Below are 24,798 nucleotides of genomic sequence, written 5' to 3'. Positions count from 1 at the left end.
AGAAGAAGGCAAAGGCGGGACATCCTGTGCTACTGCCTAATGCCCTTTAGCCACTTTTGTAAGTCCAGTATCCACTTAAAATGAACACAAACGTAAAATCATTAGATTTCATAACAAATTATTTAGCTATGCAGCATATATTTTGTATTGTAATGAATGCTATATAGTTACGACATTATATATAAACAGCAGATGATCTCCATAGCAATTATGGGTTATTATTGTAAGTCAAATTAGCTACAAATGTATGAGGCAAGAGAAGATAATTATTAAACTGATTGAATTAACTTTTGTAACTAATTTAGTTATTTTCTGTAGTAGAGACATCTGCTTTCTCCCCCTCCTCAGCATCATTGGTGGTGCTCAGCATCCCGGAAGTGGAGCATCATTCAGGAAGAGACGCATCATCGTCAGAGCTTTGTCAACAACGGGGACAGTGGCAAAAACATCGGCCTGCCCGACAGAAACTCGCTATTTTTTGCAAGTGGATTTCATATGCAAAGGTTATTTTTTTTAACTGCATGCTCAATCAATGCCTGTGATTGTCGCGTCTTGTGCCAGCATGCTAGCAGACCTACGAGGAAAGCTAGCTAGTGACTTGACACGACATGGCCTGTTCACAAGCTAATGTTAGCTGCTTTACCACCGTAAATAGATTATCCTCTGAGTAACTGAGGTTATTTTATATACATAGCTCTGCGTTAGATGTTTCATGAAGAAATGTTGATCAATGTGGCTCAGTGTACAGACATTGTTATGTTAGCTGCTTGGCTGGATTGAGAATGTGTTGTGACTTACTTTCACATGTATCTTCAGTGGAAATGGTTTGTTGTTTAATCTTTAATACAGTACAAGATGCATTGATTTGCATCACTGTTAAGCAGCTTCACATTTACACTTGCTCTTCTTATACTCTGTAATGCTTAGTTTCATTAGTTAAAGCTAACTGCCTTGTTGTAAGGTGATTCGTCACAGGGGTGTGGTGCTGTCTTGTAACATGGGTATAATGTTGCTTTAAGCCTCCTTAACTATGTTAGCTAGGTGATCAATTTGTTGCAAGAAGTTATCTTTACTTAAAGGGTATGTTTGAGTATTGTTTTTTTAGAGGCTAAGAAAAATAGTACAAATGTATTCTGCAGTGTTATGTTGCCTTTTAGTAATATGTAACAGTCTTAAAACACACTTTCATTACAGTATATGTCCTACTGCAATTTCCTTACACTGTCATTGCCTTGTTAAAGGAAGTGGAGTAGACTCACAATGCCATCATTGTCTTTAAACTAAGAAAGCTCCTCTTGAACCTCAGACAAAACATTCTTCTTCTTCAGAGCTAAGAAGTTTTTTCTCATGTTGCAACAGCCGATTCTTTTCTATATTAATTGATTGAAAGTTTGGTCTATAACATGTCAGAAAATAGGGGAAATGTCTTTCCCAAAGTCAAGGGGATCTCTTTAAAAGTCTTGATATCTAAGTCCAACACATAAAGATATGCACTTTAATGAGATATAAAACTGATAAAAGCATGACATCTCTATAATAGAGAAGCTAAAAACAGCATTGTTTGCCATTTTTGCATGAAAGGTTACTTTGAAAAATTAGTTTATAATCAAGTAAGTTGGAATTTTTTTTTCTGTCGATCAACTAATCGATTAATCAACATCGTGACTTCTCAATTGACAAGTACAATTCCCTTTTAGGTAAATATACAATACCAAACCATACAATATTACATTTAGAGAATAGGGTTGCACTCAAAATGCTAAATTTGTACTTTTAATTATCCCACGATTGAGCTCCTCAGCCTTCATGTTATTTATGGACGCTGCATCATTTGCTTTGGTTGCGGCACTGAAGGCAAGTTAGGAAAGAAAGGTTTTCTTTGTGCTGAACATATCATTGATACAGCATTTGTCTTAACCAATTATATGCAGGTTTAGTTCTGCAAGATGGAGACTGTGGCTATTTTATTCAAGTCATTTCAATTATGTTTATACAACTCAAAATCATACAGTCGCCTCCGAGGCTTCGTCATCTGTACAGCACATGATACCCTCTATGATAAGACCCTTGCAGTATACTTTCACTTAATATGAAAAATACCTCTGCTTAGGGTTTGGTATACACCACTATGCCTATGCTTGGTCTTTAATACAAATACATTTTCTGAGAGATCTTGGGAACTCATCACAGAATAAGTCTGTGTTTGACTACTTTTTTACCCTTTTCTGTTTTCTGTGTGCAACTGAATGACATTCTTCTTCTTTATTCTGCTGTTTGCGATACTTAACTTCTGTGTCCTGTGCTCTTTTGTCCTACAGACCAATGAAGTGACCGACAGGATACAATGTCATCGTTCCAGGTGGTGGACTCGCCGCCGGGCAGCAGCGTCAGCATCATGGAAACGTCCAACTTTGCCCACGTCATCTTCCAGAACGTGGGGAAGAGTTTCATGCCCCAGGTGCCCCTGGAGTGTTGCTACACCCTGACCCCTTACATCCCACCCAACCCAAAAGACTGGGTGGGCATCTTCAAGGTACATCACACACACAACAGGGAGGCTTTTACCCTCACCATGCATCAAAGACATTGCCAAACATAACCAATTTAGGAGCAGACTTTTATTAAGCTGAATAATTTCTGTTGCAGAGAGATTATAGATTGGAACTGCTCCAAGCCCATTACATAAGTGTTTGTTCGATGGATTATGTGTTGCTTTTTCTTTTAATGGGCCGTAGGTTTTGCAGTTGGTAGATTAACACATTTACATCCGCCTTGACACTAATGGTTCACCTCTTCACTACATGACTAAAACCTCACCACAAGCTTTGGTGTGGTTGCTGTGCCAGGGAAAGAGGAAGAGTGTGCATGGTGGGCTAGTTGCAGTAGGTCTCGCTGGGGGGCAAACATTTGGTGCTCTTTAGGAACCACTCTGATTCTTATTAGACCCTGCTTCACTTGTTCGTCTTTCCATCAGTCCTTCTCTCTGCTTCCTGCTAATCAACCTCACCCTCCGCTCTTTTATCAAGGCCATCAAATCTCACACGTAATTAACAGGAAATGTGAATGAGGAAACTTAATGTCTCGTAAAGTCAAAAGACAAACATTTTATTGTTGTTTAAGAACTGACTTCAAATCTGCCAGCTCAATTAAAAAGGAATAAAGACGCTGTGTTTATATGGAAAAAAGTCAATTGGAAAATTTAATTGTTGTAATCCACGCTAATGAAACCTGTTTGATGGCGTTTCATGTCAGAGAACAAGCAGACCGCGCTTCTTTAACCCTTTTGACGTACATGTCTGTCTTTCTGTGCATAAATGCTTTATCTGTTCAATTCTGGGGGAAAAAAAGTTTGGTAATGGCTGCAATTTATAATAATCTTCAACGATTAATCGATCGTCGAATTAATCAATCTGTCAATAATCTGTATTTTATCGATTAATTGTTTAGTTGTTTGGTAGGGGTGTAACGGTATACGTACCGTACCGAAATTATTTGGTACGGGCCCTTCGATTCGGTACACGTGTGTACCGAAGTGTACCGAACGAATATAACGTTGAACGTAAACAATTGAGAACGTGAACAACTTTTTGGAAGTAATCTCAGGTGCTGCGTCGCAGCATTCAGAGTAATTTGCTCACGTTGGGTTCAACGCGTCATAGAGCGAGCAAGTCATTTCATTGGACGAGAGGCATACTATGAGAGCTGATCAGAGGGATGCGTCCAAATTTAGTCAGTAATTTGAGGAACTGTCGAAATGGCAAAACGCAGATAAAGTTGAGCTCGAAAATCCTCCAGCATGATTGAAGTCTCCGGTTTGGGAACATTTTGGTTTCGCAGTTACGTAAAAGGATGACGGACAAAGACAGGTGGACCAAACCAAAGCTTTTTATCGTCATTGTTCAACTAAAATTGGTTACGCGGCTGGCAATACATCAAACTTGCACACTCATTTGAAAAGGCATCACCCGAACGTGAATATCACCAGTACAAAAAGAAAAAAAGACTGAAGTGCAAACCCAACTCCCACTAGCAGTTAAGCCTCCACCACTCGTAAAAAGTTCAGACCGAGCCAAAGCTATTACAAACGCCAAATATCCTTATGTTGCCATGTTAGCAAAGCGCTACCTGGCTGTATCTGCTACCTCTGTCCCCAGCGAGAGGGTGTTCTCCACAGCAGGAGACATTGTTAGTGCCAGCAGATCTGCCCTTTCGGCAAGCCATGTGGATAAGTTAATTTTTCTTTAAATAAAAAATGAAAATACAATGACAAGTGAGTCATATGTCAAACTGGCTACTTAGGTACTAGTACAGTACAGTTCAAATACAGATTATTTCAGTTCATCGAAATGCTGCACCTTAATGTTTATTTTATTTTGTATTTATTTGAGTGAATACATTATTCACAGTTTAATAATAATTACAAAAAAACAAAAAATATGTTATGTGATAATTTTTTCTGCTGTACCGAAAACGTACCGAACTGTGACTTAAAAACCAAGGTATGTACGGAACTGAAATGTTTGTGAACCGTTACACCCCTATTGTTTGGTGAAAAACGGCGATTAGTGTTTCCAGCCAACAGGACCTTCTACATTTCCTTTGTCGAATACTTAGATATACTCGGTGCACCCTCATTACGGAGACATATGTAAATATGTAATGGACCAACATGTAATTGTTTAATCATTGCAGCTCTAGATGTATTAGGAAGAACCATTACTATGGGTATTATTTACTCTTTTTATGAGGGCGGCATGTATCAAGAGGACTGTAACTGTGTGCTTTTACAAATAATAACCATACACTTTGATCATAATAGAATATTAACCATTGCAATAATACAAATCCTATGAAATCTCATGTCTTGGCTTGAAGTTTGTTAGGGAGTTATTAAATGTGATTGATTAGATTTGACTGATGCCATTCTGTCAGCTGAGTCTTTTTTCCTCCCAGAGGCAAAACCTATGTGCAGAGATGACTCAGGGAGAGAGCATTTTCTCCCTCTTACCCCTTCACATCCATATGCGTTTCAGAGAGAGACTGAGCAATAAAGCTGACTCTACAGGATGACTCAGGCTGCACAGGCAGGACCGGCTCATTTAAGTTGTGTACAGACACCCCCTAGTGGCTGAATTTGTGAATAGTACAATAATGAGGACCTAGTTTATGGTGTCCTCAAACAATACTCACAACAAGTAGTGCATACACAATAAACATCAACCATGAATAATATAATCAAACGTGGCATGTGTTCTTCTGTTTTCCAGCATAGTGTCTTTTTGTTTTATCTATGAATATGTTTGTTCTTCTTTTTTATTTCAGTGAAAGCATAAGTTTGATATTTGAAACACACACAACTCCCTAAAAAGCCCTGTGGAGGTTTTTGGTCGTGGCATGTTTGTTCGGTCGACAGGGAGAAACCCGTTGTGTGAGTGTATAATTAAAGTGTCATCGGGCCGTTCCCTCACACCTTGGCTGAGTGATTGATAGTTCCTCTGCCTGTGATTATTTTATAACATCACTCCTGTGTTGGAATGCCACACCATACCTGACCAAATGTCAGTCAACTTCACTCTGCAATTAGCAAAATTATTTATGTCTGTTTTCTCCTAAGCAAACACACGTGAGCTCACAAGCAAACTTGGCAGGTGTCCATCGCAGCTTCCCCTCTCACTGTGATGCTGTTGGAGGTGGAAAGAATGTCCTTGGCCCAGGTTTCCAAGCGGACAATTACCATCGGTTTGGAATAGCATTATAGAGAGTGTAATGGCGTGATAGGGCTCACAAGCCAATTATGTATCTTGGAACGGTGTCTTCACACCTGAAATTATGACAAATGTTTTGAGTAGCTCGGTTGATTTACTGTTGTGTTTCAATCTTCGACACTTTGTCAGCTGTTGAGCAATTCTTCTTTGTTTTGGAATTGATTGATAGTTGTTTATTTAAGTCCATATATGTTTTTATGGGAACATGGTTAAGAAAAACTGTTATTAATCTACAATCCCTCCCACTGTGGTGTGTGTCCTATAATTTCCTATACCATTGTCAAACAACTGCCGAGACTGTAATATATTACAATTGCTGTATGGCAGCTGTCCAGAGGAGAAACTTTCTCTTGTGCCACTTTGTCTCCATTTTAAAATGTAAAAAATGTGTCATGGAGCCACAGGTGGTTGAGTTATCCACAGCTGAAGTGCAGTTATGCAATGTCACAAACATATAACGCACATGTGGGTTTAAAACGAGGTGTGTGTGTGAGTGTGTTTTTTAGCGTGTGTGCGTGAGCGGCCCAGACACGGAGAGTGTGCGGTTGTGCGCGACAGATTTACGACGCAGGACCTGAGTTATGATGTTCACAACTCCCTTTCATCATCTGTCACCTAACAACACATGAAATCCATGGAATTACACCTCCCTTGCCATTTTGTGTAAAATGTTCACCTTTTCTTCCCTCGTTCTTACCCTCTCCGCCCTTCTCATTTCCACGTGGGTTGCTCTTTGGCGTCTCACGAGTCTGCGCATGTGTGAAAAGCTACTTACACCCCTGCCTTCCCTCCCCATTCTCACACCTTCACTGGCCCTCTTTTTCTGAGCCCAAAAGGGGAAGGAACTGCGGGGAAGGAGAGGAGGAAGGGTTGTGTGAAAGAGTGAGGGGGCATGGATTTTAAATGTTTCCATTCTTGCCTCAAACACTGTGTGTAATCCACCATCTTTTTTCATTCAATGAGTTTTTGAAATCTAATGATGACAAAATTAAAAAACCTCATCTGTCTATTAGAAATGTAGGTTTTAAAGAACATCTATAACTATTCCCCCAACAGAAGACGACAAGTCGGGCACTACTTTTTGTTGTCGATTAACATTTCCGTTGCCGTTTATTTACCTCCTTAGGTGGGTTGGAGCACAGCGAGAGATTACTACACCTTCCTTTGGTCTCCTATGCCCGAGAACTACGAACCAGGAAGTACAGTGCACAGTACTTTGGTGTTTCAAGGTACACACACACACACACACTGAAAATCACTATACAGGCCTACGATATTCCTACGAGTGACTCCTCCATTTTACAGCGCGTATAAAAACCAACTCTTTTATTTAATAAGGGAACACAACCGCAAACAGCGGCCTGGGACCTGAGCACCACTCAAACCACACACACACACACACACACACACACACACACACACACACACACACACACACACACACACACACACACACACACACACACACACACACACACACACACACACACACACACACACACACACAGGTTGAGGGCCTGCAAAACTGGTTTTACTGGGCCTGGAACGGTCAGATATTACATAGTGAAAATAGGAGAGTGTGCTGTGGTGTGTCAGTAGTCAGTAAAGCCGGTTGGCTGCCGGATGTTCTGCTCTTACTCTGCTGCAGAGAAACAGGCCCAACATGTGAAGGATGTGATCCAGTGAGCGCTTACAGTCGAGCTATGGGCTGCTTGGAGCTTAGTCCTGTAATAATGTTTCACATATTGAATTATTTGAATATTATTCAATGCATTTGTCGGTCGCTGTGCTGTGCCTGGTTTTCCAGTATAGATGTTTTAGATTTTGTTTGACCAGACATATTTAAAAAAACTACCTGATTCAATTAAATCATTTCAAATTGACTCATTCTAGCACTAGTTTTATTTTCAACATTTCTAATTTGCTTACTTTATTTTATTTGCTGGTTTTCTCGTGTTCAATCATGTAACCATTATTGTTTTTTATATTATTATTATATATTTGAATAATAAAATGGAATAAGAGAAAACTCACTCTTGTCTTTTTATAGGTTATTATGTTCCTAAATCTGACGGAGAGTTCTACCAGTTTTGTTACGTCACACACCTTGGCGACATTAGAGGAGCGAGTACGCCGTTCCAGTTCAGGTCAGCCACACCTACAGAAGAGCTTCTGACTGTTACCGAGGACGACAGCAACTCAGACATACTGGTCGTCACCACCAAGACTGGCCTTCTAGAGGTATGAATCAAGAGAAGGAGCTATTTACTTTTATATTATTCAACGCTCTTGGATTTTGTTAAAAGGCAGAGTACTAGATCAATACCAGATCTAAAAGTTCTGCTTTGTAGTGTGACCTTTGACCTCACTGAGGAGAACGAATCCCGTTAATGTCATTATGATTGATAATTTATTATTCTAGACAGCCATAGATACATCCTACAATATATCATACACATTTCATTTAAAATATTACAATGTGACTTAATACATTTAACTGGTATTTTTGAAAATGACACAAACTCTCCTAAGACAGGGGAATTAAAAGGACACAAAACTTACCGTAACAAAAATACATATTGAATAAGCCGGTATCCTATAGAAGAGGATTAGGGCCACATGAGAAATATATTTTAGGATGTGACCCAAAGTAAGACAAATATTTGTACTTTCTGATTTTAGTTCAGAATTCTGAGACTTTTGGTCACACCCCAAAACATTTTCTCATGTGGCCCTTATCCTCTTGCGTACTATCCTCACCTTCTTTCTCTCTTATTTTAACCTCCTCCTGTGTGCAGCATGTGGAGGACGTGCAGCAGGAGCGCAGGGAGCTGCTGATGACCATGCGTCTCCTGCAGGAGGAGAAGCAGCAGCTGCAGGAGGAGCAGAGGAGACTGTCCAGGGAGAGGGAGCAGGAGAGGGACACATGCTGCCTGCTGCGGACACACAACCAGGTCAGAGACAGTGGGGGCAGGAAGTCATGCTTTTTTGTTGGTATAGATATAGCAGATATCGTTTTTAAATGTATTATTATACATTTAATTCCAATGCCATAGTAGAAGATACCTTTCCCTTTATTTCAGATGATTCATTTTGTTTTTTAACAAACAAAAAGGCACAAGACTGAGTCTAAGATGAAATCCTTAAGCAATGCCCTGTTTTACACACATTTCTACATGCCTGCTCCAGTAAACCCCCTCCAGATATAATAGGGCCCATCATCATCTAATTAACCTTCATTTGTACAAAAATTATCTCTCACTTTAATTCATAAAGTAAAATAAACTTGCATTCTTTCAATGATTGCACAAATTGGGGAAAGAGAATACCGCAAAAATAGCTCTTGAGGCTTGAGGTGAGTTTCAGTGTGTTTGCACGTGTGTGTGTGTGTGTGTGTGTGTGTGTGTGTGTGTGTGTGTGTGTGTGTGTGTGTGTGTGTGTGTGTGTGTGTGTGTGTGTGTGTGTGTGTGTGTGTGTGTGTGTGTGTGTGTGTGTGTGTGTGTGTGTGTGTGTGTGTGTGTGTGTGTGTGTGTGTGTGTGTGGGTGGGTGGGTGGGTGGGTGGGTGGGTGGGTGTGTGTGTGTGCAGACGGACAGTCTCTATTTGCACACTTGTGCGGAGCCGGTTCCTCACCAGTGATCACAGGTCTGAAAACTTCAAAGGCCCGAATTTATGAATAATCTGTGTCCATGTTTGAGAGACACACAGTGTGTGTGTGTGTGTGTGTGTGTGTGTGTGTGTGTATGTGTGTGTGTCTGTGTGTGTGTGTCAGTCTTTCTTTAACGACCTGAGTCAGTGGGCCAGAACGGAATTGGGACTGAGTTTTCTCGGCATCTGGCGTCAGGGACGATGCCATCGCAACCACAAAGTGAACAAACATGACGTCAAACGCACAAACAGAAACACACACACACACACACACACACACACTCGGGCTCATATGCATACACCCACTGCCCCCCCCCCTTCACTCTCACACTCACATTCAGGTTCCACACCACGGGCCCCCTCTAATGTGCATTCACACATGCCCAGGCGCACACACGCACACAAACACACTCATTATGCCACCCGCTTGCAAACGCTTTTAGTCTGTGTGTGGAATGAGAGGAGGGTAGTCCGCAAAACCGCCTGCTTGAAAAAAAAGCCCTGCCCAGCCTCAGGGACAAACACCACTCAGTCACGCGATTCAGTGGCCACTGCTTTCTCACCGTCTATTTTCTCTCCCTCTGTCTATCTGCCTGTCTGTCTCTCTACACATTTGTTGTCTCAATTTAGAGTTGTTTTGTTGGCATTAGAGCAAAAGCCACATAAAAAAAGGGGGGGGGGGATACATTTGGAAACATAAATGAAAGTTGAACTAAATTGACTTCTTAAATTACTTCATCTTTTCACATAGTTGTTTAGTCCATTTCCTTGTCCCTCACCAGGATGAGTCAGATGTCAATATGTTATGAGTCGCACATGATAAGCAGTATCTTGGCACACACACCTAAAAACCAGTCAACTCAAGGAAACAGAAGAGGGGGTGGCAGAAGGAGGGAGGGATGCCAATACTTCTGAGTTTGAATGTAGTCTTTTATCGCCCCCTAGTGCATCTCTCCGGTAAAAGCTCAGACTGAGGCCAGGCTGCTTTGAGTTAGTCCGCTCTTTTACGAACGACAAAATCGCCATAAATTACATGGTAATACACACACACACTGTTATTACCACGCTGCTTTTCATTCAACAGGCTTGTCCATCTGTAGATATACGACTTCTCTGAGTAGGTGTGTGTCTCTTTGTAGAGCTTTTACAGTAGGTGCGTTAGCTCCTGCCCACGCTGATGAAAATATCCGCAGTTTAACATGAAAACATAAGTACATATTTTGTGGCTGCTAATTTTACGAGTACACTTTTTATAAGGTCTTTATGCACTGCTAAAGTGCTTCCCAAACGCCAGCCGTAAAAATCATACAGTAATCGACGGGCCAAGCCCAGAGGGAGTGAGGCCTGAGTGTGCATTGATGTGTGCATGTCTGTTTTAGATTGATGGCGGTTCTCCGAGCTATCTGTCTCTCTCCATACGTCCTTGAATGTGCAGCTGTGTGTCTTCCTGTAATTGTGTATGTGTGTGAGCGTGAGTAAGAATGTGGAAGCGACAACTAGAAAGGAAGGTGTGTGCAGAAGAATGTTGTTCTGTCACAACCGATATGAGCTATGGATGATTTAACGTCCTTCACTGCTGATTAGCAGCAAGTTCAAACAGGGCTTCGGCTCAGCAGTCACACCACACGGATGAAACAGACCTCATGTGATCAGCTGCACCAGGAATTTGTCTTAAGTAATCCATTGATAATAGACAGGTTGCATACATTTACCATGTACTGCTTTTTTCACAACTTCAAATACTGGGTGTGTGTTCTGTGTCCATCACAAGGCTCATTTCAGTCATACTGTAATTTGTAACTGGAGATTTGTTGGAATAGTATTTCAAACGAACTAATAGACTTTACAATATTTTAGAGATAATTGTCTGTAAACATATCTCAAATATTAGTCCAATCCAAAACAGATTCAACAAAAAAATAACATTGAAACCTACTTACATTTTATTAGCATACTTTAAATATCTAATAAAATCAATGTGGGTACAAATTACATTCATATTCACAAGGGGATCTGTAGCAATAATGAAAGAAAAGAAGACTGAAAAGATAGAAAAAACTGCAATTCATCATTGATTTGTAGGCTTTCTTCCCAGTGGTTTCTGAACCTGGATCTAAACCAAGATCAGCTTCTTCTAGGAATGGTTAAAGCCTCTATGATGTTTTCTTTGACTCATCCAAGTGAGACATACAAATCAGATGTCTTACAAGTGCCTCGCATGCAGGAACAGAAGAAAACACAAACACTTGACTGGCACTAGGTGCCTGGCAACCTCATTTCCTCATTGTCAGCCACTGTGAGCCATTGCCTCCTAGTTTTTTTCTGTAGCCTCGCCTAAGATGTGCTGAAAACATAGGTGTGTGGAGAGCGCTAAATAATAAACATTTTAAACTGACAGAACGCATACAAAACTTGTGAGGTTACATATTTGCCTATTTTTTACGACACCTTCCCAAAAATACCCCTGTCAACGTCCAAACAACCGTGAGAACTTTTTTTTTCTTGCATGTCATGAGAGGAATATTACACATGTCAAACAGTAAAACACATTTATTTTCAACTGTCATTGTGTCTATCATGTCATTACTCTCTTTTTTGCATGAATGCATTGTGCATAAAAACATATAAAAGCAAACATACAACGTATATTAATTATATAAAAATAATATTTTCTTTGCAACATGACAGTTGTTTGTCACATGAAATATAACCATCTGTCATTAATCCCGAGTATTGCATCAGTTCCAGACTTTGTTAGCCTGCTGATTTAGCCGCTGTGATTGGCTGCAGCGCCTGTCACTCACAGCCGCAGCTGCCTCTCTGTCCCGCAGGAGCTGCTGCGCTCGTCGCAGGGCCTGTCAGAGGAGAGGGAGGAGGTGAGGAGGAGGCTGTCAGAGGCCACAGAGCGGGTCCGGCAGCTGGAGGAGGATCTGCTGGGAGTCACCCAGAGAGGCCTGCAGAAGGAGACCGAACTCGATTGGTGAGCGGAGTGGAACACGTGACCATAAATCATTCGAGCGCTTCATTTCGGCGAAGACATGACTGTAAAGGGAAGGTTTCTTGTCAGCCTTCTGCTTCCCAAACGTGTTCATCAGTCCTGTTGTCTGAAAAGTAATACAAAACACAGCCTCAAAAATAATTTTAAAATTAAATAGACACATAAGCTCAAGGATGGGATATTTACGACGTGAATTTGACTTTGAATAAATACTTTTCCTCCAGCTTATTCTTTTTTCAGCACCCTTAAATTATGGTTTGGGGGGTAACCAGGCAAATCTTTTTTTACTGACATTTAGTGCGTAGTGGTTAATAGTTTAAGACTATAATTACTTACACATTACAAATTGGAAATACTTTTCTTTAGCATAAATCAATGAATTCGGTAGACGATCAGGCTGTACAAATCTTTTTTCATTTTATGTCACAGTCTGCGCGACCGCCTGAAGAAGCTGACAGCAGAGAAAGACAGCCTTGAGAGCCATCTGAAGAATGAGAAGGATGAGAGAGACCTCTACAAGGTGGGAGAAGTTTAGTACCTAAAAGTCTTCAACAACGAAAATGTGCATTATGATAAAAAAAAAAAAAAAAACCTGTGTGATTCTCATCTCATTGAATCTGACATTTGCACCTCTTTCTCTCTGCGTTGTCCCATGTGCAGGCTCACCTGCGCAGCACCGAACTGGAGAACACCAAGCTGAGCGCGGAGCTGCAGATGCTGAAGGCGGTGGAGCTGAACCGGGAGGTGACCATCGCTCAGTTCCAGGAGGAGCTGGACCGGCTACGGCTCTGCGTCGCTCAGCGGGACAGCCTGGAGAAAGAGCTGCTGGCTCACAAGACTGACAAGGTAGCTGTGGTTGAACCCACATCTTTGTGTTTGAAAGTTAAAAACCAGTTAATCTTTATATATCATTTCCTGCTAAACACCTGAGCTCTGCTAAGTGCCCCGATAAACATTCCTGTGTGTTTTTAACCACAATAAACCGTATTTAACTTTGTCTTCATTTACATTATTTAATTTCATATTCTCTTCTTGCACGTATCCTATATTCTATTGACATATATAGACTTTTTGCATTACTTTTTATTTTGTATTTGATTATATACACTGAACAAAAATATAAACGCAACACTTTGGTTTTTGCTCCCATTTTTCATGAGATGAACTCAAAGATCTAAAACATTTTCTACATACACAAAATAACCATTTCTCTCAAATATTGTTCACAGATCTGAAAAAATCTGTGATAGTGAGCACTTCTCCTTTGCCGAGATAATCCATCCCACCTCACAGGTGTGGCATATCAAGATGCTGATTAGACAGTATGATTATTGCACAGGTGTGCCTTAGGCTGGCCACAATAAAAGGCCAGTCTGAAACGTGCAGTTTTGCTTTATTGGGGGGGGTCTGGGGGGGTCCGAAAACCAGTCAGTATCTGGTGTGAGGGTTAGGGTTAGGGTAATGTTGTGAATCGAGTGGCCTGTGTTCGTCGTCCATAACATACGCCTGCCCATACCATAACCCCACCACCACCATGGGCCACTCGATTCACAACATTACCCTAACCCTAACCCTAAGGCACACCTGTGCAATAATCATGCTGTCTAATCAGCATCTTGATATGCCACACCTGTGAGGTGGGATGGATTATCTCGGCAAAGGAGAAGTGCTCACTATCAGAGATTGTTTCAGATTTGTGAACAATATTTGAGAGAAATGGTTATTTTGTGTATATAGAAAATGTTTTAGATCTTTGAGTTCATCTCATGAAAAGTGGGAGCAAAAACAAAAGTGTTGCGTTTATATTTTTGTTCAGTGTATGTTGCATTGTTGGAGGAGCTCAGGTCAGAAGAATTCCATTGCCATTTCTACGCTGTAGCTTTGTGCAAATGACAATAAAATCTTTGAATCTTGAATCCCTCGGCATGTCTCCAGGCAGATCTGGCCCGTGTGCGTGAGCAGCTCCGTCAGGCAGAGGATCAGCTCCAGGCGTCCCGGCAGCAGGCCTCTCTGCTGGCCTCAGAGCTCCGTGACGCAGCCAGCGCCCGGGATCACACGATGACCGAGCTGTACCGCGCCCGACTGGAGGCCGACAAGCTCCGTGCCAGTCTAGCTGATGCTCAGGCCGAGTGCCAGCGCATGGAGAGCCAGCTGGACCGCATGAGGAGCACAGCGCAGAAGGAAGTGGTCAGTCTGACTGTTTGTGCCATGATTCTGAAGACATGGAGAATGTGCTTCACTGCAGTTCTGAAGTCTTTACACTGGCTTCTTGTCTGTCAAATAATTGATTCCAAAATACTGCTGCTGGTCTCTAAAGCTTTGAATGGTTTAGGCCCAAAATAAATGTCTGATCTACTGCTAAATTATGAACCATCCAGATCTCTCAGGTCTTCAGGGACTGGTCAGCTTTCTGTCCCCAGAGTCAGAACTAAACATGGAGAAGCAGCTTTTAGTTACTATGCTCCAAATATCTGGAACAAACTCCCGGAAACTTGCAGGTCCACTGCAACTCTGACTACTTTTAAATCCAGGCTGAAGACTTTTTCTTTTTGCCGCTGCTTTTAATTGAACTATTCATATCCCACAAAGCACTGTAGCTTTTATTCATGTACCTGTGTTATTCATGTTTTATTCTTTGCTTTTGAATGAGTGTTTTGAAATGCCATTTTATAATAAGTTTCTGCTGCACTATTTCTTAATGCTCTTAATGTTTTTCATTTTTGTAAAGCACTTTGAATTGCCTTGTGTTGAAAGGTGCTATATAAAAAACTTGCCTTGCCTTGGCTTGCTTCTTGGGTGATTTTCACACAAAATGTCCTTCTCTCCCAGGGTGTTGGCAGCAGTGGGGAAATGACGCCCAGCATGATGGTGGTGTCAGAGGCAGAGGCCGAGCTGCAGAGAGAGGTGGAGGAGCTGAAGCTGCGTCTGCACATGGCGGCTGAGCACTACAAGGAGAAGTACCGGGAGTGTCAGCGCCTGCGCAGGCAGGTGGCTAAACTAAACATGACCGAGTCACAGGGGGTGAGTACTCTACAGTAAAACTCATGAAACAACATGCAGGTCAGTTTTTGTGTAAAGATGTAGCAATTACATTTTGTTAAACATTCTTGTTGTTTCTTTTGCAGGAGCCAAAGAGGAATGTGTCCACAGAGACGTCACCGGAGCCGCTGACCCCGAGTCCAGAGTCCCCGACAGCAGGTGCACACACATTTATCTGCATGTTGTTCATTTTCTTAAATATACTATGATTGAAGTTTTGCAAAAACTCATTCTGAAAAAACGAATGAATCCAAAACCACTTATACAGTAGGCACCACTGATTATGGTATACATTGCATTTCCATTTCTTAAGTTGTAGAGGATGTTCTGTACTTGCCCAAACATACACAGGTTGACAACATGTTTGTGACTAAACTTGATATAACATTTCAAATAGAGATAAATTCATTATAGAAAAGTATGTGTTTTGTTTGTTTTCTTTAAAATAAATAATAAATAGGTAGAATATCTTGAATCAACAATAATGCTTTTCAATAGCATGACAAAGGAAAGTAAGTATTGTGACTCGCCTGACTTGACAACATTATATCTTCTTCTCTGGCTTCTATGTTGCTCTCTAAGCAATGTCAAACTGCAATCTTAAAACAACTCATTGAAACATATTCTCTGTCTTGGAAATGTACAAGGTAAATAGTTATCACACCATGTATTAATGAAAGGGTCACTTCTGTCTAACATTTAAAAAAGTTATTGCAGCTTAAAACACTCTTCTATTTAAGTGTGTATACCTGAATCAAAGACTCTTTTGCTGACTATTGATCATCTGTGTTACTATAACATGTTTTTACAGGGAATATAGCTATGGCAGTCCTACAAGAAGCCGCTGAGATGACAATCACTCCAGGACTTAATAACAGGGAATCCACGCATGCTGCATGCATCAGCACAGAGAGGGAAGACAGGCAGAGAGAGAAAATGCCAAATGAAAGGCCTAAGGCGGAGGCTGAGGGAGAAGAAATCCAAGTGAAGGACGGGGAGAAAGAGGACAGACGGAAAGAAAAAGAGGAGAAGAAGGACAGCCTGCCAGAGAGTCTGAGGATGACGAGCTGGGTGGAGGTGGAGAACGAGAGGCAGAGCGGCGAGGAGAATAGCGAGGCGGAGATGACAGGGAAGGCCGAGGAAGTGAGGGATGTCGTGGAGCACCAGGTGCTGCTGGAGGTGGAGGGGAGGAGCATGGGGGAGGCGGAGAAGGCACAAACCTGCTCAGTGGAGGAGGAGCTGGCGATGATGGAGGAGAAGTGGAGGCTGCAGTGTGCGATCAATGAGACGCTCAAACAGCGGCTAGCCAATGAGGAGGAGCGATTCAGAGTAAGGAACACAAACACACAAACTAACGCACATTGTGAGTGATCAGAGCTCTGCAAATGGAGAGGTGTGTGCAAGATCTACAGCAAGGCAAAGAGTGCAAAACATTCCCTTTGCTAATATAAATTAAATCAGCAAGCACGCTCCATTTTAGATTAGCAATTTTGAAAGGAAGACCCCCACACAAACCTATTCTAAATCAATTTTCCAGTACATTAAATGTGGATCTTTTTCTTATCCCTGGATGCATTCACTGGATGGAAACACAAAGAGAATGAACTTGTGAAGTTGTGATCCAGTCATAATGGGCATTATAGCATTCACTCATACCTAACTTTACACAGTTGTTTGTACCTAAAATCTTCATTATTTCTGATACATTTTATAAATATATGTTGGTGTAAACAAAAAACACAATAAATAGCGTCTGATATGTAACCATTTTATGCAAAATAAGGGTTAATCAATTACATTTTTTATTTGAAAATGTATCAAATTAGTCCATAAAATGTCACTAAATAGTAATAAATGTTAATAACAAATTCCATGATTGCATCCTAGGTGGAGGACTATGTCGGAAATTAATATAATTATTATACATAACAGAGAACAGCAACACGTCCTCACATTTGGAGGCTGGAACCAACACATAATGTGTCTTTATTTGTTCTTACTAGTGCTTGAGAAGTCACTTAAAGGTGGGGTATGTAATTTTGGAGAAACCAGCTCGAGTGCGCTAGAATTTGAAAAAGCACAGCCGTAAAAAATCTGCCACTTCCTTACAGAGCCCCTCCTCCAACACACATGAACGCGCACATGACCAATGAGGGCACGAGATAAGTTTGTGCACAGATGGAAGGCTGACAGGCAGGTAGGCCATCCAGTTATTTTAGCCGGGCCGGCTAAAATGATTCGTCGTGCTTTTTACAGCGCTACGGCTTCCACAGATGACACTTTTTTTATGGATTTCTTGTCAAAGCACTTCAGATATTCATTGCTATCGGGATGTTAAGAGCATTCCATGGAATATAACAAAAAGTGTATCTCGAGCCGGTTTCTCAAACTTACCTACCCCACCTTTAAGCCGTAGATTAATATGGAAATTGTTACTGTTGTGTACTAAATATTGTATTAAAGCAGAAAAAATAGTCTTAAGTGTCAAGAAAACGGGGTACAGTTAGTGGCAGATTATCAAATTGTTTTTGGAGGGCTACACTTGGTCTCAGAGTATCAATTGTTCATCAGAGTTTACATGAGCATGCATTAACCGGAGAAACCGGCTTCCTCCATGCCACACATGATCCGATGTGTGTGGTATGTGTGCAGGATTCAGGACCAGCATGTTGCTTTTTGCGTGCAAATGTCGGCCAAAGTACATACTGGCATTTAATCTCCATGAGTGAGTGTGTGTTTATCAGCGCTGTAAATAAAATCCCCCCCCCTGCCTTTGATGGAGCCTCCCGTCTGAAGCGAGTGCCCCGGGGCCCGAGTCGCTCTTAATGGCCCCTGAGACTGACAGCAGAGGCAGGGCAGCCGCAGAGCGCCAGGCTTTAAGGCTGTTTACATCAGCCACCCAAAGGATGGGCCGATGGAGAGGGACGAGACAGTCAGAGAGTGGTGGGAGGGAGGCACAGGAATACACTGCTGCAGATTCCCTTCACCTGAACCTAACCCGCTAATGCAGCGCAGTAAATTTATAAAGGAGGGGGAGAGCAAGAGAGGACAAAGAGATGAAAGAGACTGACGAGGGGAAAGGTTGAAGACAGCATTTAAGAGTGAAAAAAGGTTGGATAGACAGACATGAAGCAGGAAGAGAAACTGCAGGGATTTGGATCCTCTGTGATGGGATGAAATGAGAGAAGAGCAGACAACTAGCCATGTAAACTCTCCCACAGGCTCAGTCCCGCTGCAGTTAGATTTACTACGATCCCCTGCTCTGCTGCAGACTGCCCCGCATGCAGACCCCGTTTCTGTAGCTCTGGCTGGAATCAACAGACATTTGATACCACTTTAGGCTTTTAGTAAAGCTCCACTGAACATACATTTATGTTTACCAACTTGCCACTTCTTTTAAAATGTGGGTTCACTGAGAAAAAGAACAAGAGTAGGCATTGTTGTTCATCCAAATTATTTTTTAAATAAAGGGAAAAGGTTCCTTTTAAGAGTTGTCCTTTTCATCAACTCTGGGAGAACATTTATGCTATTTTCTTCTTTTTTTAATGTAAATTGATTGGTCAATGTACAGATAATTAAACGACAAATATTCCGACAATGCCAAACATTTCCTACTTCCAACTTTTTCATGGACTATTTGCTGCACTTCTTTGTCTTAATAAATACCTTTGGATATAAAAAAGAGATACGAACATGTTGCCTTGGGCTCTCATTTTATAGACTGAATTAATTAATCTATAAAAGGCTCAGGAGACTAATTAATTATTTAAGTATTTGCTAGAGGCAGCCTTAGTTTGTCTTTAATGTCCCTTCTGCCTGTATGGAGGAATAAGGAGCTACATTACTTGCATTGGTGCCTTTCTGTGAGCACGCAAAACAGCATTCACTCAAATGTATTAATTCACAATATTCTTTTATTTTCAACAATCAGACAGCTTTTATTTGTAGAACGGCGTTTCTTATTTTCAATTGATAGTTGACAGGTAACTATAACGATCGCAGAGGCTTCTGCTCGCACCTTAAAGGGACAGTGAAATAAAAAATATACACATTTCAAGTTATGGTCCGCCTTCTATTTAGCATATTTGAAAACTTCTTTATCAAAATGTAAATGTATCTTATTTGTTGTAAACATAGAATTCTGCTGTCATGCATTTTCTTTAACTCTGACCTTAATTTGCTGTATGTTTGCTTCTCCTTGTTTATTCTTTCTGTAGGTGCACATGGCGGAGCGAGCCAGCGAAGTGACGGAGCTGAAACGCAACCTCGCCCAAGCCCTAAAAGACAAGGAACAACTAAAGGAGGTGTGCTATACACACAGTACACACTATACACACAGTACACACTATACACACAGTACACACTATACACACAGTACACACTATACACTATACACACAGTACACACTATACAGTACAACATTTCTATATCAGAGAGGTTTATTCCAGTACAGCATTGTGACTTCTTTACAGTTATTGAAATAATTCGATTTTAATAATGAGTGGGAATGTAGGTTATAGACTTAGAAAAGCCATCTGGTTATAAACTAATATCAAAATGCATTTACTGACATTAGAAGTCACATTGTAGATAATGTAGGCTCTTCACTAAGGTCTATTATCACATTCAATTATGAGCTCTTTAGTGTCTGAAACCATTCCTGTAGCTTTTCCTTCTCTTCTCCATTCTCCCCTCTCCCCACTAATTAAAACATCCATACTTGCTTCTTTCGCCCACTGGTACAGTGCCATTAGACAGTGCAAATGCCAAGCGACGTGTCTGTTTCACCTTCCCAACCCTGGTTTAAATGTTAAACCTGATAGCTGCGCACTAATGAAGTCATCAAGAGAGGAGGTCAGGAGGGAATAGCGAGAGGAAGGAGGAGAGGAAATGAGGGAGAGGGAGAGCGCCTCTATCACCAGAGCCAGAGCACAGGGAGCCAGAGTCTGACACCCATTACAGTAATGAGTAGGGTACAAATGCTCCTGCTTCAGATATAATCACAAAGGGCAGAAACAATGTAGAAGGACACTTAACTCTGAGCTGAAAATACTTATTGCCTTCGTGGTTCCTAAAGTGAAAATGTGCTATGGAAACACTTCATTCTTTACAGCTATACTCATCACACTGCTTTAGCAACACAGTTCTGTAAAGGAGGATTTACTGTGAAAGGGAAACTATATATATATAGGGAAATATAGATAAAAATCACAATGAAATACAGAAAAATAATGAAAGAAATATAAACATTAACATATCAAATGTGTAATAACTTAGGATAAATCAACAGCTTTGAAAGTTTCTATGTGTCTAAAGGATTGATGTCCTTTTGTTAAAAAATTGTCTGGCTGGCTATTTCTATATTCTCAAATGAATCGCTCCAATGGGACTCCTGAGTAATAGCAGTTTAAAAGACATGTAAACTAAATGTGGTTTATCCCTGTGAGGTGCTTGATTTTGTCTCTATCTCTGCTCCAGGAGCTGCAGCAGTTTGTGTCCAGGCAGAGGGAGCAGGAGGCGGGTGTTCAGACTTCAGAGCCCATGGTGCTGCGCTACCCCCTGCCGTACCCTCAGGACCCCTCTCCTCCACCCCTGGTTCCTCACAGGCCGGCTGAGCTGCAGTACGGCAACCCCTACTCCACTGACACCACTAAAGGTGAGAGGAAGTCAAAAGTTGACAAATAATTTATTTTGTGTTATCTTCAAATCTGCAGTTGCCTGTTCTTCTTAAAGGGACAGTCTTCCCCAAAAATCAAAAATATGGGTTTTTTTCCTACCTGAAGTGTATGCATCAATTTAGGTTGTTTTGGTGTTAGCTGCTGAATATTGGATGTATCAGACGTAGACATTTCGGCATTCTCTCCAATATTAAGGAATGTGATTCCAATGGGATTGTGGTGGTGCACTGTCCCTTTAAGTCATGCTGCTGTTTGGTCAATAACACCATGTGTTACTTTATTCTAGACCTGGTGGATGTTGCGCTGTCTCCTGAGCACATGTCCCGTCCTCCACCTGAGGCCCCACCCTGCGCCCCTCCCTGTGCACCCCCAATCACACCCCCGAGCCAAGGCCCCGGGGCCCCAGGCTGGGACCGAGAGGTGGTCTGCATCCAGCCCTCCCGTAGCACGAGCCCCCCCGAGAGCCTGGATAGTAGTCCGGAGGAGCCGCAAAATGTAAGTGAATATAAACACACATACAGGTGGGACGCTAAATGCTAACAAACTAAAATCCCTGTCTGGTAGGAAATCCATTAGTAAGACAAAATGCTTTATAAGTATCAATTAAGGCGTCACTTGTGTAGAATTATGCAGAACACTTTTTACTTCTCGCTCTACTTTTAAGACACGGAAACATGTTAAAGTGCCGTATTTGATCACACTATTCATTTGCTCTCAATACAGCAGTACCTCTGATATTATAGGACCAGCCTTTGCCTTCTTACCCCTCATGTCGTGTTTTCAGTATCCAAAGCATTGCTGTCGGAGTGATCCCTCTCTCTCTTTCCGTCTCTGGAGTTGTCCTCCTCTCTTAATGAAGGGAATAGTAGCTTGCCCTTAAAAATAAAGCGAGGAGCTCATTTGCATAAGGCTCTAATTAACGTCACTCCCTCAGAGCTTAGGAGAGACGAAGATAACAAGGGCTTGGGGAGTAATTAGGGGGGATTTTGCAAAGGGACAGACCCAAGATCAATTAGAGTCTCTGGGAGTATATGTTTTTGTTTGGGAGCAAACTGAAGAGATGCTAGTAAGGAAGGTATTTGTAGTTCTTTAAATAGAAACAAAGCTTTAATGGCTTTAACCCTTTCAATCCATATTTTCCTTTTTTAGTAAACAACCTTTTAAGATAGTGTTTGTGTGTGTGCTCTACGAGCAAATAGATGGCCATCAGTTTCTATCCTTTTGTATGCAATTTTGTTTTATAGGCTGCTGCTGACGGGGCTCAGCCGTCCTGTGATCATCAGTCCGGTAGACGTAGAGAAGCCAGGGGCAGCTTCTGCTTTGACTCCAGGTAGTGTGCCTACACACACACATACATAGGTAGACTGATGTACAACAAGCAAAAGTAAGGACATCAATAGACAGCAAAGAGAAGTTACTGCATCTCAAAGTTAGTCAGTCAAACCCTGTGTCAGAGGTGCGTTAGAAAAGCCAACATAAAAAGAAGGTTGCGGTTCTCGTGCTCATGTTTACCTTAAAGGTTGAATTTTCCTCCCTGCTGACACTATAGATTCACATTGTTCTTCAGTTTCTTATCAAATGTCATTTCTGTCCATTAAAACTGGGATAGGCAGTACACGAAAATAACATTGAAGCATATTGAAAGTCTGGCTGGGCTTTTTGGCTTTTCAAAAACTGCCTGCACTGGATTACCACTTCAAATTGAAGTGTTGAAAATAAACTGCTTGCCCCAGCTAAATCTATGTCTCCCCCCCCCCCCCTAAACAACCACAGCTTTCTGTCTTTCAGTTTGTGCAGGAAATAAACAACATAAAAGTTCTAAATTCAAAGTCAAAAACATGATGTAAAATGAGCAAGAATATCTTGAAAGATGCATAAAACGTTACTTTGTGCATCTGTGTATGCACATGCATCGTTTGTATAGTATATTTACAATACATACATGCCGTACTGTATGTTGAACAGATCTACGCATTTTCTGTTAAGGATGTAAATGCAAGATGTTCACAAACGCTGCAGTCTAATTTACCTTAATGGTAAACACATTTCTAGCATTTTAACTCAAAACTGACATCTCTCCTCCACTCTCCTTTTCTCCCCAGTAGTGTTCACAAGCGCTGCCCGCTGTGCGAGGTGATCTTCCCCCCCCACTTCGAGCAGCGCAGCTTCGAGCAGCACGTGGAGAGCCACTGGAAGGTCTGCCCCGTCTGCTCTGAGCAGTTCCCCCTCAACTGTGAGCAGCAGCTCTTCGAGAGGCACGTCCTCACGCACTTTGACGGCCACGTGCTCAACTTCGACCAGATCGAATGAAGGGCGTAAAAGGGCACATTTTGAATCTGACATACCGTGTGGGTAAATGTGTCGTCAGCTTTTAGTTCATTTCGATTGGGTTAAGTTGTCTTGTTATTATACAATCATTAGCACTTTTTTGCAATCTTGACAAAGGTTAGAAAGAATGTAGTCCACTTCTGAGAGGAAGCAGAGTTTGTCCCGTGGCTACCGAGGTGTTTTATTAAGTAGGGTAGCTTAATACATCATGGGTAAAAGGACCACTCGGGGAAAGTGCCATGGTCTTTTACTTTTGTATCATTTTTAACGCTTGTCTTTCTGCTTTGAAAATCTAAAGCACCATCAGTAGTGCATGCAATTATTATGTGTTCAAAAGGACAAAATGAAAGCAGTTCAAGCTGAAAGAGTGAATAGTAGCAGGAGCTTGAACCAGAAGAGAAAGTATTTAAGTATGTCCCTGTTATTTAACTAGCCTGGGTATTATTATCTCATGTGATGAAGCAGCCAAGATTTATATTGTCTACATGTTTCAAAGCTGAGGAAGGCAGAAAGGAATTATTTTGTGTAAATGCAGAGTGAGATCTGAATATGTGATGTCTTAAAGAATCATCAGAGTGTGTATATTTATTTGAAGAGAGGTGAGGTGGAGATTTTGTTGACTTGAATGGGAAGAGATCTTGGATTTCTCCCAAAAATACAGTACTACTGTACGTGTAACAGACATCAGAAGGTTCAAACAAAAACAGCACTACGTTTCCATGTATCTGCACTAAATAAGGCTTTATTCTGAATGTACTGTACATATGAAAATAAGTATAAGTTGTGGAGAGACCTGTGACTTACTGTCGTGACTCCGCCTCCCCTCATTGTTACTTCTTCATGTTTTAGTGTTGAAAGAATGGCGGACTGTTTTTACTTTGGTCAGGTGGTAAGAAACTGGGCTGGTCTCTTTGTGTTATTGGAGATCCTGTCATGTTTTAGGCATATACACTGCAGGACACGTGACAACAACTTTTATTGTTATGTACTTCCGCGTTTTCAAGTTTGAACTGTGATGAAAAAAAGTCATTGCTTTGTGTGCAGGTCCAGATCATGAGTGAGTGTCATTTCTATGTGTGTCTCCACGGGGCTCCACATCACAGCTTGTCTATTTTCTGTCATGTCAAAGTGACCCCTGACAGTGTTGTATTCAGGCTTTAAAAATTGCACATGCCCAGTAATCACAAGGCCAATGTGTGTGTATGTCATGTGTCCGACGCAGCCCTTTTCATGTGAGAATGTCAGGACGGTGGTTTAAGTGTGTACTGCAAAGATCTTTACGAATAAAGTAAGCTTGTCTAAATGCACCCCGCTGTAATGTTGTTTTATAAAGAAATAACATC

The 24,798-nt window shown here is 41.4% G+C and overlaps 1 protein-coding gene across 3 annotated transcripts; it reads left to right on the top strand.

The window, feature by feature from the left end:
• The first annotated feature begins 352 nt into the window (after positions 1-352).
• Positions 353-24,762, top strand: tax1bp1a (Tax1 (human T-cell leukemia virus type I) binding protein 1a). Of its 3 annotated transcripts, none has more exons than XM_079655023.1 (17): positions 353-503; positions 2,319-2,533; positions 6,892-6,994; positions 7,816-8,006; positions 8,564-8,719; positions 12,244-12,392; positions 12,840-12,930; positions 13,071-13,256; positions 14,346-14,597; positions 15,240-15,431; positions 15,536-15,608; positions 16,261-16,778; positions 19,667-19,753; positions 20,928-21,105; positions 21,414-21,622; positions 22,372-22,457; positions 23,233-24,762. In XM_079655023.1, exons 2-17 carry the CDS (start codon positions 2,345-2,347, stop codon positions 23,435-23,437), a joined length of 2,865 nt encoding a protein of 954 aa, XP_079511149.1. In that variant the 5' UTR covers positions 353-503; positions 2,319-2,344; the 3' UTR covers positions 23,438-24,762. The 3 variants fall into 3 exon arrangements, with proteins under 3 accessions (XP_079511149.1, XP_079511147.1, XP_079511148.1); XM_079655021.1 differs by having other exon boundaries at positions 23,230-24,762; XM_079655022.1 differs by having other exon boundaries at positions 375-480; positions 23,230-24,762.
• Positions 24,763-24,798: the final 36 nt, after the last annotated feature.

This window comes from Notothenia rossii (genome assembly GCF_949606895.1).
Source record: "Notothenia rossii genome assembly, chromosome: 10".
NCBI lineage: Eukaryota > Metazoa > Chordata > Actinopteri > Perciformes > Nototheniidae > Notothenia > Notothenia rossii.
Note: the sequence above shows the minus strand (reverse complement) of the source record. Positions and strands in the feature narration are given on the sequence as shown.